The sequence below is a fragment of the Molossus molossus genome, unplaced genomic scaffold (genome assembly GCF_014108415.1).
Source record: "Molossus molossus isolate mMolMol1 unplaced genomic scaffold, mMolMol1.p scaffold_m16_p_16, whole genome shotgun sequence".
In the NCBI taxonomy this organism is placed as follows: domain Eukaryota; kingdom Metazoa; phylum Chordata; class Mammalia; order Chiroptera; family Molossidae; genus Molossus; species Molossus molossus.
This window is the reverse complement of record NW_023425351.1, coordinates 23,104,319-23,120,600: the sequence shown is the minus strand read 5'-3', so window position 1 is coordinate 23,120,600 and position 16,282 is coordinate 23,104,319. Positions and strand designations below refer to the sequence as shown.

General features: G+C 38.3%; 1 protein-coding gene across 4 annotated transcripts in view; it reads left to right on the top strand.

Annotated features, from left to right (window-relative positions):
- PDE7A (phosphodiesterase 7A) overlaps nucleotides 1-16,282 on the top strand; it is a 112,624-nt gene that overhangs the window by 78,799 nt on the left and 17,543 nt on the right. For 2 of the 4 annotated variants that reach the window (XM_036263981.1, XM_036263983.1), the window contains exons 4-6: nucleotides 6,463-6,516; nucleotides 8,725-8,876; nucleotides 10,702-10,765. In XM_036263981.1, the coding sequence (XP_036119874.1) occupies nucleotides 6,463-6,516; nucleotides 8,725-8,876; nucleotides 10,702-10,765 (270 nt within the window). The remainder of the gene's footprint in view (nucleotides 1-6,462; nucleotides 6,517-8,724; nucleotides 8,877-10,701; nucleotides 10,766-16,282) is intronic. The other 2 variants (XM_036263985.1, XM_036263984.1) reach the window with 1 other exon arrangement.

The window sequence follows — 16,282 nt, the reverse complement described above, 5'->3', positions numbered from 1 at the left end:
GACTATTTTATCAAACCTGTCAAAATGAACATTGAATTCTGCAAACTAAGGTTATTAGAATTGCTTAAGGTAAAGAATATTGGTTATACAGTTTATCCTCATGTTCACACTGATCTAATTTTAGGTTATAAATAACTCATTTCTTTGATTTGTAATAAAGCTTGGATTGTCTATATAGTCATTTTAAAGTAATGAGATTATATGCATATTTTGAAGCCTTTTAAATGTGTGCATTTTCTGTATGTAGTACATAAAAGTATGCAGTGGTCTTTGGGTTGAAGCTGTACTGTCATGAAGAATAAATTTGGTTTTGTAAATAGCTGCAGTTATGTGTATAAAAATATTTGAATCTGCAATTAATATGGCATCATACCTCAGTGAATATATTTGATATGTATAGTAACTATAGCATAAAGTTAACTTTATTTTTTGCTCCAAAAGACCTATTACATGATTATCTCATTTAATTTTTACAACGGTCCTGTGAGGCTTATTTTGTAGTGAGGACACTGAGGATCAGGACCCTTAAATAATTTCTCCAGTGTCACAGAACAAGTAACAATGGCACAGCTGGGAATTCAGGTGCATGAGTCCAAAGCCCGTCTGTATCCTTTCTGCTCTACTGCCTGTACATGTCAGTGTGTGCTACTTTACTAAAAACCATTGCTCTGAGCACCTCACTGTCCTCCCCCATTTATCCATACATGCTGAATGTAAAAACTCTTCCAAGAAAACTTCTCATAAATAGAGATAAATGTACTCATTCCATATTAACGGGAAGCTTTCAGGTATGGCTCCTCCTGTTCTTTTTGAGGAAAATTAAAGAAAGGGGAGGTTAGAATATAGAAGGTCTTCAGATTTTTTATTCAATTATTATTCAACATGACATTGCCCTAGACTAGAGTTAAAACTTTACAGCACTGATTTTTTTTTAATTTTAAACAATCTCCAAGGGTAATTTATAATTATACGCATCAAAATGATTTTTATGATTTTAAGGTGGCAGACCCAGTGACTGGAGGGCTCCCTCTTGTGGACCATTAAAGCAAGTAGTAGTCACGTGTTTTAAAACTAAATATTAGTGACGTTTTCTGCCCTGCCATTTGGATAATAGAGAAGAGAGTCTGTGGGAGAGTTGGGAGGAAGGTGTCGATTCTTCAGCCCTTTTGTTTCCTTAACCTATTGCCTGTATTTCCTGTCCACTTTCCAATAGGAGGGAAAAGCAAGAGAAAAACATTGCTTCTGAATTTGCCTGCTAGCCCACATTTCACTTTTTTGGCTCAGAGAAGCTAAGAATGGGTGACTGGAAGTAATTCCCATTATCATTAAGTAACGCTGCTCATTTAGTTTTGGTGGAGGCTGATCAGTTTGTTCATGGTCACATCGTGAGGTAATGTGATATTTTAGAAGAGAACTAGCAGAGCCAACAGCTCTTTAATAGTAACTTGATTAATTCACGGAGCCTGTTGGCTTTCTAAGCTGGGTTGGAATGTGGGTAACCATGTAAACTAGAACAAGCCTGGGACTTAAATAGTCCTAGCCTGGCAAAAGCTGGGCTTCAATGAGAAGACAACTTTTATCTGTTGTGTGGTATGTTATGAAATAAATAATGACGTATCTCATATTACAGAATGAGTTTGTGATGATATTAGTAATAGGGTCAGATTTTATGTATCATGGTCAGAAGGTGAGGTTTTTAGTAATTATTTAAATGAAAGTTCTAGTTAAGTTCTTACAGTCACCATTTTCTGTTCCCAATTCCTTCTTTTATATATTCCTAATTACTTACTCAATACTCTTCTTTGTGGTGACCTGTACTTGCTTGTTTCACTATAAGAATATTACCTCGAATCATTGTAGGGAGTGTGTGTGTGTGCGTGTGTGCGCGCACAAAAGGAAAGCGTTGGGGGGAGGGGAGACCAGACCTGAAGGAACTAAACATTTCCATCTTAAATGATCTCACATCATGCTTCATCCTTGATTTATAGTTATTGATTCCTTTCCTTAGACCATATTTTGGAAGAGCTTCTAGGACAGTTCTAATTTTCTTTTAGAAAATGTAGTCTCCAGTTTGGCATTGTGTTTAGAAGTCACTGACATGTGCTCCTATATGCTTATTCTACTTCTGAGGGTTTATTTTAAGGGTATCAGTAAGGAAGTACTCAAAGATTTAGTTATAAGAATGTTACACAATTGTTTGCAAGAAGAATGAAGGTTAGCCTTATATCAAGGGGACTCACGCTAAAGTACAAAGTTAAATATTTTACATGCCACACTTGGCCTATGGTCTGGGCTGAGGGGAGAGGTGGGTGCAGTCCCCCTGGGCCCAGTTTAGAGAAATAGCAGAGGCACATTTGTAAGAAGCAGTCTGCCTCTTTGGCAGAGAAGGAGAGAGCCATTTGGGTAGTGAAACCCAGAGAGCTTCTCTGCTCTCTCCTAAGACTTCACTTTCATTTGCATTAAGAACGCGGTGTAAAGGGTTAGCCCAGGAAAATTCAGCCCATTTAGTAGTGACTCTTTAAAACAGAAACAGGCACATCAGGTACTTAATTAAGCAAAACAGTGGAAGAGAACAGCAGAACTTCACAGTGATTGAAAAGCACTTCACAGAAAAATGTTGCCTTCGAACTGATGAAAATTTCTAGATTTTCTGCTGCTCATTTTAAAAACTAAATGAAGCAATAACTCACTGTAAAGTAAAACTTCAAGAACTCAGGGAAAAGATAATAAGACAACAAAAATAGTTGAAACATGAATCGTAAATGTGAGCGAATGTTTCAGTATATCTCAGAAATGACATTTGGTAGGAATATAAGGTAGATTATGCACTAAACAAGATAATGAGCATAGAGAATAGAAATGGGAAAACAAAACAGTTTAAAAGATTTGGAGGAAACATGTGAGATATAGCAGACAAGCAAAGGTGTTTCAGGATAACAGTCTAGAATCTCTGAATAAAAAGCTAAAATAGTTCGAGATAACATTAAGGAAAACTTTTCAGAAAGAACAGAAGATTTAAATTTACATGTTGAAAGAACACACCATGTACCATGGAATGACCCAGAACGGTTAACACGAGGTCTGTCCTAACAAAGTCATTGGACTTGAAAGATAAAGAGCGATTCTGTGGGTGGCCATGCAAAACGATCAAGTCACTTCTGAGGGGAAAATAATGGGTTTGCCTCAGATTTTGCATTCAGTACGAGAAGACAATGAACCAATACCGTCAAATAAACTCAAAGAAGAAAAATGAGGGCCATGAATTTATACCGCATATTGATATTCAGTCTGTCCTTTAAGTACAACGACCACCATTCAAGAATATTTGGTTATGAGATACGTTGTTTTCATGAATCCTTCTTGAGGAAACTATGAAAGAATGAACCTAGCAAACAAAAGATAACTGGGGAAGCCATGGTAAAAAGACTTAACTATTGAATGTATTTAGTCTGGGGCTGAATCTAAAATTAAACTGGGGATTAGAGAGAAAGAAAACCAGAGTGCTCTGAAAAGTCACAAACATGGGAAGCGGAAGAGGCAAGAAGATGGGATAGAAGGTGATTTCCTCATGAGTAATAACAAAAGTTAAAGGATGATGTTTAAAGCTGTTAAACAAATAGAACTGTAAGCATATTTAACAAAATGAAGGCATTTTTGCACATTGTGAAGTTGTAGCAGAGCCTTTCAGTGGAAGGCTGGTTGAATAGATGATTATGGTTCATCCATATGACGGAATACTTTACAGTCTTAGAATGAGGAAGGTATTCTTTGGGAGATAGCTCTAAGATAAATAAAAAGCAAGATGCATTTAGGTAAAAGTAGTAGAAAAATAGTATAGAATGATGTTTCCATATGTTAGATTAAAAAACTCAGGGAGGATACACAAGGAACTTTAAGAAAAAGATGATCTGCCCTGGCCATTTTGGCTCGGCGGTTAGAGCATCGGCCTGTGGTCCAGAGAGACCCGGGTTCGGTTCCCGCTAAGGGCATGTACCTCGGTTGCAGTTTGTCCCTGGCCCTGGTTGGGTCATGTGGGAGGCAGCCACTCAATGTGTCCCTTTCACATCGATGTTTCTCTCTCTCTCTCCCTCCCTCCCACTCTATCTGAACAAAAAATGAAAAAAAATATGTCCTCGGGTGAGGATAAAAAAAGAAAAAGATGATCTTTTGGGGGGGGGCTTATGGTCAGTTGGAAGGGGGCCTCATAGGGGTGAGGTTTTTTTGTTTGTTTGTTTTTTTCTTTTTCTTTTTATCCTCACCCGAGGACATTTTTTGTTCAGATAGAGTGGGAGGAAGAGAGAGGAAGAGAGAGAGAGAGAGAGAGAGAGAGAGAGAGAGAGAGAGAGAGAAACATCGACGTGAAGGGACACATCGAGTGGCTGCCACCCGCACGACCAACCAGGGCCGGGGACAAACTGCAACCGAGGTACACGCCCTTAGCGGGAACCGAACCCGGGTCTCTCCAGACCGCAGGCCGACGCTCTAACCGCTGAGCCAAACCGGCCAGGGCGGGGTGAGGTTTTTTACTGTTCTTTTCTTCCTCCTTCCTTCTTGCTTATTTTTTGAAGCATGTGAGTGCATTACATATTCAAAAATTAGATTGATGAAGAAATCAAATATACCTCCCTCTCCCCTGCGTTCTGGTCCTTTATTAAATCTCCGGCAGTGCTTTGAGGTAGTTTTAGTTGCCATCTCTGCAAAGTCTTGTGGGATTTTCAGTTCTTTTTTCATAATGTAATCTTTTTAGGTGTAGGCTCCTCAGACCATCTAGGTGAAGAGAACACCTCTCTAGATGATTTGCCGTTTCATCTGGACAGGTTCTCTGTCCTTTCTTAGGTTGTCTGTGAAATAATCGCTAATTATCAAGGCCAGTTCTGTCATTGAGTGAAAGTCTGTTTATCCCATTGTGTAGGTTATTTTCAGAATTAGACTTGCTGGAAGGTTTTGGGCTCCTATGATGAGTGAGCACTCCCCCTGCGTTAATGTCTAATATTCATTCTCACCTTAATATGATCAAAACAGAACTCAATAATGAGCCCCAACTCAGGGCTCTGTGAAACAGGAAAAAGACATGAATTATGGTTAGTTTTTTTCAGTTAAGGAAAATGAAACATCTGGAAGTTGTGACTTGTCAGGAGTCAGCCAGAAAATAAGAGTAAGACGGGGAGGGTACAACGATGATCTTGGGGGAAGAGTCCTGGCTCCCAGACATTGCCAGCTGTCTTAACCACTGACGGTGTGAATCCCGCCGTATTGATACAGGGACTTAGCATGGTGGATTAAGTTGCTGGGTTTTCCCTTCAAATGAGGCTCATTAATTATTTGGATCTTATGCAGTTATCCTCCCAAAGAGATTCTCACATTTAATTGAAGATGCATTAGTTTGGACATGTAATTTGAAAGCAGTGCTTCTACTATTAGTGTATATGTGGGTGGGCACCCAGTGTAATGTAATTGCTGATGATAAAATTGTTGTTACCTTTTGTGTATAAGATAAATTGAAGTGATGCTCATGAAGTTATGTTCATGACCTTGAACTCTTTTAGGTTACTTTTCCATAATGAATAGAATACATGTCTTCTGCAACATTTTGTAAAACTGGAAAGTACTTTATAAATTCAGAGATAGCAGTGCTAGTCTTATATTAATTAGATCTCATCTGCTCCCCACATATTCACTTCATTCCACTCTGTTCTTTCCAGATCTACTGTTTTCTAAGCGAAAGACTAAAAAGGGTCACATTAAATACGCATTCCTGTAAATCAGTTTTTCTCTCTCTGTTTCTTTTTGCACATACTTGCATTTAAATAATGACAATTCTGAATGATTATGTACACAGAAGTTTTATAATAAACAGTTAAACAGTACAGTAGAGATATTAAAAGAAAACTTACGAGTAATACTGTGAGCATAGCCTTTGTAAACAGACAGATCTGTGTTTTAATATCCAGTTGTTGCCCTGCCAGTGTGGCTCAATTGGTTGAGTATCATCCCATGTACACCCATGCACCAGGAGGTCAAGGGTTTGATTGGCCCTGGTTGCAGGCTCAGTCCCCAGTAGGGGGTGTGCAGGAGGCAGCCAATCGGTGTTTCTGTCTCTCTCTTCCTCTCTCTGAAATCAATAAAACATATTTTTAAAAAATAATACTGTTTTTAAAAATCCAGTTGCCATCCTATATTGGCTCTATTACCTTGGGCAGGTTATTTAATCTCTTGTAGATTCAGCGTTCTCGTGTGTCAAGTGGAAGCTAATATTTTGACATTATTGGGGGCTAAGTGAGGTACTTCTGTGAAGCACTGGGAACATTGATTCACTGAACTCGGTCTGCCCTCATTTCCTCAAACATACTAATTCTGGTTCAAACATAATCTCTTAATACTAATAGTTTTGCATTTTGGTTCTAGTCCTTTTAATATGAGTTACATTGTCTATATCTAAATTTAACTCTACAACTGTTCTAGATACTTTCCATTTACACTCACGGAATGAAAATGAGAGCAGTGAACCACAGAACAGTGAGCATTATTTTATTTCTGCCTTATATGAGTATATGGGAACCTCACAACTCACCATAGATTTTGAAAACAGTATGTGTTTATTCAACATTTATTCAGTATATTTTACACATAACTACTTGGCACTATTTTTCAGCTTTGGAATACAGAGGTGAAAAAAAATAGTGTGTGCTGCCCTGGTCAGTTTGGCTCAGTGGTTAGAGCGTCAGCCCGCAGACCAGAGTCCTGGGTTTGGTTCCCACTAAGGGCACGTACCATGATTGCAGTTTGTCCCCGGCCCTGGTTGGGGTCGTGTGGGTGGCAACCACTCCATGTGTCTCTCACATCGATGTTCTCTCTTTCTCTCCCTCCCTCCCCACCTCCTGCTCCCCCTCTCGCTCTATCTAAAGATAAATAAAAAAAAAAAAAAATGTCCTCGGGTGAGGATTTAAAAAAAACAATAGTGTGTTCCTATATTGGAGGTCATCATTTGTTGAAGGAGACAGGTGGATGAGCAATTACAGTACGATATCAGGAGCAGTCTCGTAGGTGTGTGCACAGGCAACTTGGAGAACCCAGAGGAAGTTTTTCCCATCTCTCTTAGGTAGGGAGTGTGTGTGTGGGTGGATGTTCAGGTGTGCTTCCCTGAGTCGGGTCTGGAGCAAGCCAGACCCTGGAACATGGATCCTTTTCTTCCAGGCTAAGGAGATGGAGTTCATTTTAAGATAATAGCAGCCAGTGAATACTTTTATTTAGAGCATCATGATCGGATTTGGAGCTTACAGTAACTACCCAGAAGCATAACGACAAGCAATGGCATCAACATGCATTTTAGCATCTACATTGCCACTGTTTAATACCTACTTGTATCTTCCTTTTGCACATGTTATCTCATTTAATCCGGCACCCATTTATTATCACCATTATTTTGTAGAAAAGAAAACACAGGGTAATACAGGAGTTAGGGACTGGGCACACAAGAGAGAATATGTTTAATTACCTGCCTTTTCACCTGGTTATTCTATGTTCATGGAAGTTAAAATGAGAGATTGATTTGCTTATCCTGGTCCTCATTTTCATGTGTTTTATATTGTGAACATTTCACTGACTTAGAATTTAAAGATAACATTTTCCCCTACAAGATAGCTTTTAGGCCCTGGCCAATTGGTTAGAGCGTTGTCCCCATATGCTAAGATTGTGGGTTTTTATCCCGGGTCAGGGCACATGCAGGAATCAACCAATGAATGCATAAATAAATGGAACAACAAATTGATTTCTCTCTCTCTCTCTCTCTCTCTCTCTCTCTCTCTCTCTCTTTCTCTCTCTCATAAATAAAATTTTAGCCTGGCCAGTTAGACTTGGTGGTTAAAGCGTCCTCTTGTGGACCAAAGAGTCGTGGGTTTGATTCCAGTCAAGGGCACGCATACCTTGGTTGTTGTTTGATCTCCGGCCTTTGTTGGAGTTATACAGGAGGCAACCAATCAGTGTGTCTCTCTTACATCGATGTTTCTCTCTCTCTCCCTCCTCCCCTCCCATTCTATCTGAAAGTCAATGAGAAAATATCCTCCAGTAAGGATTAAAATTTTTAAAAAAATTTTTAATAAAAAAGAGAGAGCTTTTACCACAAGTTTGTTATTTAATCTGTTGCTCAAAAAAACTGGTTTATTCTAAAATGGTTGATAGACTTACTGACAGAGAACGTGTCAGTGTCCAGCATGGAACCACATCTTTGGTGGAGGTTTTATCACAGGGTTTTCATCCCTGTCCTTTACAGCATACGGACTGCTTTATTCTCTATTCCGTTTCCCAGTCCTCTGAGTAAAATTACCTTAAGGAAATAATTGAAAGGATACCTCATTAGGATTTGAGATGTTTTAATTGTGTAATTGTTAAAGTCTCAAATGTAACTTGGGACCTGGCTTCTCAATATGAAGCATAGTTTCAACTAGATTTTGTCTTTCGGTTCCACAGTGTGTTTATAGTGTATTGAAGCCATAGACTGAGAAATGATCATTCTTGGAAGTTAATAAAAGAAGCTGATTATTAATACAGCCTCACCCCTTCATTTTTAGTTCTTTAATAGGAATACAAAGTACCTCTTCTCTCCTAGAATTGTTGTGTAATGATTAATTTAAAAATATATTTGTATATAACTAAAAGGGGGTATTACAAGATAGTATATACACAGTTTTGACTTGCTGTAGTCACCTTTTACTTCTTTTATTTCAGCTCAATCTGAAATTGAAGTTTCTGTGTCTGCAAGGAATATCAGAAGGTTACTGAGTTTCCAGCGGTATCTTAGATCATCACGCTTTTTTCGTGGTACTACTGTTTCAAATTCTCTAAACATTTTAGATGATGATTATAATGGACAAGCCAAGGTGTGTATAACTTTTTCAAGAAACGTTAACTTTTTGATAAGTTTAATGAAGCCTTCTTCTCCCATCTGATACTGATTTATAGAGCCTTTTTTTGTATGTGAAAATCAGTTGAACCCATTTATTAAGTCAGGGCAGTTCTTTTATGATTAGGTGTTATAGAGCAAGGGAAATTTCTGAAGTAACTAAATAAATGAAAGTATTTTTATTTATTATAACATTAAGTAACAAGTAGAGCAATAGAACATTAAACTATAAGATCAGAAGACTCTTAATGCTGGGAAGAATAATATGGATTATCTGATCTAATTTCTGTATTAAATAGCTAAGGAAACTGTGACCTAAGGAACAGAATGTCTCATGACTTTCAGCCAAATGATCTTCATTGTCTCTTGCATCAGTGACATATTTTGAGGATTTAGGTGTTTCTTAATTAAACCCAGTGATTGTGAGCATTATTTTCTTTATGTAGTTTAAAAGAAATGTCTTAATGAAGTTGGAGATTAGATGAGCTTATTTTTGACCAAATGATGATTTTTAATAATTTTACATTCTATATTTTAAAAATTATTCTTTATCTTAATATTTATAGGCCAGATTTTGTAAGTTTGTGTAGATAGGGCTGGGATACCTTTACGATATCATTAAGGTGAAAAGACTTGCTTCCCTGTTTGATGAAAGAAATCAGTGGAAAATGTCCATGCCACCTTTAAACTTTAAAAAGTTCACAAGGGCCCTGGCCGGTTTGGCTCAGCGGTTGGAGCATCGGCCTGCGGACCAGAGAGTCTCGGGTTCAGTTCCCGCTAGGGGCACGTACCAAAAACAAAAACAAAAAAGTTCACAAGGTCTTCTTTATAGAATAATATTATGGTCTGTGTATGATTGGTTGTTAGTACTCTCATAATCAATCTCTACTAGCAAGAGTCTTGGTATTGCTTATGTTGATCTATTCATAAATGTATACAACAAGGAACTTTTGGAAACAATTTTTTTCTTGAAAATTTTGTGGACTTTATTTTTAAGTTAAAAATATATATAATAATCTATGTTTAATAATATAACAATCTATATAATCTGATTTTTAAGGTCATTGTAGGATTTGTTTGGTTGAAATACACTTTAATCTAAAAATTAATGTAGTAAATGTTATTTCATAAGGATGTTTAAAGAATATAAATAAATACGTATAAGTTGGGAGTGTTTTCCAAGAAAACTGAATAACATAATTTAAGCATAGCATAATATAGATGTCACATGCCTAGGTTCCAGAATCAGACACCTGATTTAAGACCCCAGCTCTGTTACTTTCTAGCTGGGCAAGTAAGTTACTTTTTGCTTGTTTCCCCGTCTCTAAATGAGGATTGAAAACAGTGCCTACCTGATAGTGTTGGTGTGAATAGTAAGACGAGTAAAGCACTTTTAACAGTACCTGGAATATAGTAAGTACTCACTTATTACAACTTATTTTTACTAGATTTTTAAAATCTAGTTTCTAGACCTTGCAACATATGAACCACACTTCTGTGATGTTAAATTATGTTCTTGAAGTTTGTGGGAGTATAGGAATAAGTTTAAAAAAACACTAACCTTACCTATACATTTATTCATTGGGAAACAAAATAAATTTGTTTTTTCAAATGGAGTTTATTCCTTTAGACATTTTTTGGAGCCAATTGGAAAGGTCATGATTAAAAGGATGATGATATATATAGCATTTCTTACAGTAAATCAATCACTTTCCATTTTCATTAACTTCTCTATGAACCATCTACAAAAGATAGTGTTATTGAAATTAAATTACAGTAGGAATGTTTGGTTTTCATTTCAGTGTATGCTGGGAAAAGTTGGAAATTGGAATTTTGATATCTTTCTATTTGATAGACTAACAAATGGTAAGTGAAGAATTTGACTTACTCAAATTAATGTATTCTCTAGATACTGCATTGATGGTACAACCACTGGTGGGTTGCTGCTTCCATTTAGTTAGGTCTGGAGCCCTCTGCTGGCAGGGAGAAGAGCATAATTTTCTCTCTTTATGACTGATCTGTAAGCCGAGTTTCAATCTCATAAGTTTCTTTATTTTTATTTTTTTCTTTATTGATTTTAGAGAGAGGAAGGGAGAGGGAGAGAGATAGAAACATCGATGTGCGAGAACATCAATTGGCCACCTCCTGCATGCCCTGCACTGGGGATTTGGGCCACAACCTGGGCATGTGGGGCATGTGTCCCGACCGGGAATCGAACCGGTGACCTCTTGACACTCAACCACTGAGCCATACTGGCCGGACTAATCTTGTCAATTTAGTTTTGATTATTGCTCTTACCTTTAGTCAAAAAATCAATCGCCATCACTTAGCCATTCCTCATTAAGGCTACTATTATAACCCCAAGTGAACATTATTATCTCATGTTCTTGATTTTTCTGTTTTGGTTTCTTTTGGATTGTGGCCATTTACAGTGACATCTTTTGAGATTGTGTTCCAGCTTTAATAGCTGCAGAGATGAGGTAGATCACTGACTTTCTGAGAGACATCCTTTCTTCCAGCTTTGTGGCTCTCGGGCTTTTCTTCTCTGCACACTGGAGAGACAGTGTGTGGTCGCTGCAGTGAGGCCCCGGCACTGCTCCCCCTGATGGGCAGGGGACGAGCTGCAGCTCCTGCATGGGGTTTATCAGAATCTGGGGAGGGTGATTCTGCTCTGTCCAGCCCACCCCAAGGTTTTTTGTTTTGGGGAAGGATTCATGTTACCTTATTGTCTTTGGGGATCAGTTTTATTTAGGGTACGTTTTTTGGCATAAAAAATGGTGCTATATGTAGTTCCACTAGACTTTGTCCCTTGTATCTAAATATCTTTTTAATAAGTAAAGCAGAGTGGAGAGCACACTGAGAGGTAGCCAGTCCTGACTGTTCAGAATAAAGTGCATCTGTGGTTCACTGCTGTCCTCTGAAATCATCCTCTTTTTCTCTTATTTTACTTTGGAATAAGGCTCCTTTTGTAAGGAAGCCAACTATAGAAAATAGATAAGCAAATACTTTATTCATCTTGAGGATCAATGTGGATCTAGCTTTTTACTATCACTACATTATTCCCTCTCTGAGCTGTGAAACATGTGTAGTGGAAATACCTTTGTAATCACCGTCTGTTTGTCTTCTGACTGTTGACAGAAAATAGGCAAAATTGTAAAGACAGTGAAGTTTGCCTGATCAGCATACCTCCCTCCTGCTTCTCTTCCCTTTGTTTTTCCCTTTTCTAGTTCTCTCCCGCCTCTCCATTGCCCTTTGGTGACTCAGTGTGGCGTTCCTCTCCCCGCCCCCACGTTGGGCTGTCCACACAGGAAAGGCTCATATCCTTTGCATAGCAGTCCTTCCTTTCAGCCTCTGTGAAAATACAGGTAGTGAAGTACCAGGTGGCTCAGCTTCTTCTAGATCCGGGAAATGCCCCTTTCCTAACGCAGCATGAATTGCTCATTTCAGGATAATATGGAAAAAACAGTGCCACGCTTAATACCTTTAAGGTTTAGCCTTATAAAACTGTACGTTCTAACAGTTCATAGCCTGTGTCTACTGGAACATTTGTCACTCATTGGAATAGTTGACTTTTCTCTAAATTTTATTTTTAAACATTTTTTCCCTTTATTTTTTTTAGAGAGAGGGGAAGGGGGAGGGAGAGAGAGAAACATCAACGAGAGAGAACATCGACTGGCCTCCTCCTACACGCCCCTCCCACTGGGCATTGGCCCACACCCTGGGCATGTGCCCTGACCGGGAATCAAACCGGCAACCTCTTGGTGCATGGGGTGACACTCAACCACTGAGCCACACTGGCTGGGCTAAATTTTATTTTTTAACAGTACTCGTTAGGGGAGTTGGTGATGAATGTGTGTAGGGTAGCAGAAGTAAAAACCATGAGACCACACTAGCTAATTAGCTCTGTGCTGTCCATTTAATCTCCTCATTCCTTTTGTGGAGAAGACGGCTGAATGGTTTCTTCTTAGGGTTGATTATTAGGGGTTAGTAGAAACTGTCAATTGTTAGCTCCCACCTATGATTTTACAGATGGTGAGATAGAGAGGGAGGAAGGGATGGAGAGAGAGAAAGAGATTTTTTTTTTCTGTAAACTACAGCTACCCAAACGTTACAAAAATTCTGTATTTGAAGAGAGATTCTTGGGAAACAAATCAGAGGAAACTTTCTTTCACTCACATTATTTAGTTAGCACTGCTTTCCTTTCAAAACTGCTTAGCCTGACATGAATTCTGGATGATATATGTACACGGTTTCCAAATGTATAGTTTTCCCTTCTTGCTTTTGACCCTGTGCTTTCTGTTTTTCTTACTCCGGTATTTTTCCAAATGCTATTATGAGGAAGGCAGGGAGGAGGCAGAACTCAGTGACTGCCACCAAGACATCTGGTCCCCAGCTTGTCTGCTGCAAGGAGGAAGGTAGTAGCGTCTGGTAGGATACAGCTGATGTTCCTTTCTCAGGGACGCGAGTGCGGGTATATGAGAGGGCAAGATACGCCTGGTCAGCCCTGAAAGCTGCCGGGCGTGTGAGGTCGCCCATCACCAGGCCTGTGACCTGGAGGCAGCCTAACCCTGTCGGGTCCCGTCTGAGTCATGTTCTGAAAATTGTCAGAGGCCACTGTACCTTTGGCATTTCTGTCCTTTGATATATTTTTATGAGGGTAGCTTTTAATAAGTATAATTTTTGTCCAAGAAAGTGTTTGTTTCCATGTTCATATAGAATAAGTTCTTGTGTGCCCATTTCTTGTTTAACATATCATCTAAGCATCACTTGTTTTGAAGTGTTTCATTGATTTGTGTTCTTATTCGCGGTTATTAAAATAGTCTGTTGGTATCTTATGAACTGAACATGAAAAGAAAATGTTTCTTGTAGCTTTTTGATTCGCTATGGGTAGTACGCTTTAATCGACGGGCTCTTGTCCGGTTCCTGTAAAGTTCTTGATGGAAGATGTCACACGTGTTTCTCACTGTGTTGTGCCCAGATTGCAGAAGAGGGTATTGTACCGTTAGACTGCAGCTTCCCTGACACTTACTCTAGATCCTGGAAATGTGTCGTTTGTGTCATTAGGCTAGGAAACTAATTTTGGGAGAACACTATCATGACCTATATACAGAAAAAATATACATTTTTAAAAATTGACTTATATTTATTAGCTTCATGTGTACAGTATGATGACATGATATTTATATATATTGTAAAATAATCACCACAATAAGTCTAGTTAACATCTGTCACCATACATTGTTATAAAATTTTTTCTTGTGACCAGAACTTTTAAGATCTCTTCTAGCAGCTTTCAAATGTGCAGGACGGAATATTAACTCTAGTCACCGTGCTGCATGTTAATCCCAAGACACATTTATATATTTATTTTACAACTGGAAATTTGTCCCTTTTGACCTCTTTCACCAGTTTTGTCCACCCGCCCCCCAACCCTGCCTCTGACAGACACAATTTATTCTATCTGTGAGCTCAGCTTTTTTGTTTTAGATTCCACATATAAGTGAGATTATGCGGCATTTGTCTTTGACTTATTTCACTTAGCCTGTGCTCAAAGTCCATCCATGTTGTTGCAAATGGCAAGGTTTCCTTCTTTTTATTTTATTTACTTATTTATTGATTGAATTTATTGGGGTTATTGGTTATAAAATTATACAGGTTTCATATGATTCTATATTACATATTGTGTGTTCACCACCCCAACTCAAGTCTCCTTCCATCACCGTCCTGCCTTTACCCTCTTCTTCCTCCACTGCCTCCCTTCCCTCTAGCAATCACCTGCTGTTTCTGTGTCTGTGACGTTGTTTGTGTTGTGGTTTGGTTTGGTTTTTGCGAGCGCGCGTGTGTTTTTTTTTGCGGGTTTTTTTTTTTGCTTAATCCCTTCACTTTTTTCATCCAGCATCCCTCCCCCCTGATAGCTGTCAGTCTGTTCTCTGTTTCTATGAGTCTATTTCTATTTTGTTTGTTTATTTTGTTCATTATATTCCACATATAAGTGAAATCATATGGTACTTGTCTTTCTCTGACTGGCTTATTTCACTTAGCATAATACTCTCCAGGTCCATCCACACTGTTGCAAAAGGTAAGAGTTCCTTCTTTTCTACAGCTGAGTAGTATTCCATTAATTAATGCCACAGTTTTTTTATCCACTCATCTACTGATGGGCACTTGGGCTGCTTCTAAATCTTGGCTATTGTAAATAGCACTGCAGTGAACATAAGGGTACATATATTCTTTCAAATCATTGTTTTGGGTTTCTTTGTATATATTCTCAGAAGTGGAATTGCTAGGTCATAAGGTAGTTCCTTTTTTTTTTTTTTTTTGAGGTAACTCTATACTGCTTTCCACAGTGGCTGCACCAGTCTGCATTCCCACCAGCAGTGCATGAGGGTTCCATTTTCTCTACGTCTTCCCAACACTTGTTATTTGTTGACATAGATCAGTAGAACAGAATAGAGACCCCAGAAATAAATCCACACCTTTATGGTCAATTAATATTTGCCAGAGGAGTCAAGAACGTACAGTGGGGTAAAGGCAGTCTATTCAATAAATGGTGTTGGGAAAATTGGACAGATATGTGCAAAAAAATGAAACTAGCCCACCTTCTTACACCATACACAAGGATAAACTCAAAATAGATTAAAGACTTAAATGTTAGACTTGAAACCATAAAAATTCTAGAAGAAAACATAGGCAGTAAAATCTTGGACCTTTCTCTTAGCAGTATTTTTTCTGATGTGTCTCCTTGGGCAAGGGAAACAAAAGAAAAAATAAACAAGTGGGACTACATCAAACTAAAAAGTATTTGCACAGCAAAGGAAACCATCAACAAAATGAAAAGACAGCTCACTGAATGGGAGAACATATTCACTGATACATCTGATAAGGGCTTAATATCCAAAATTTACTAAGAACTTATAAAACTCAACACCCCCAAAAAATCTAATTTTTAAAAATGGACAAAGGACCTGAATAGACACTTTGCCAAAGCAGACATGCAGATGACCGGTAGACATGAAAAGATGCTCAATATCACTAATCATCAGAGAAATGCAAATTCAAACCACACTGAGATATCACCTCACACCTGTCAGAGTGGCTGTCAACATTATATCAAGATTTCCTTCTTTTTATGGCTGAATCATATTCCATTTTTCATATTATTCCAATAAAATTCCGTACACATATATCAAATTCTCTTTATCCATTCGTCTAGCCATAGATACTTAGGTTGCTTCCATATCTTGGCTATTGTTTTGTTTTTTAAAATATTTTTTCTGTATTGATTTTAGAGAGAGAGGAAGGGAGAGGGAGAGAGAGATAGAAACATCAATGAGAGAGAACATCAATTGGCCGCCTCCTGCATTCCCCCCACTAGGGATCAGG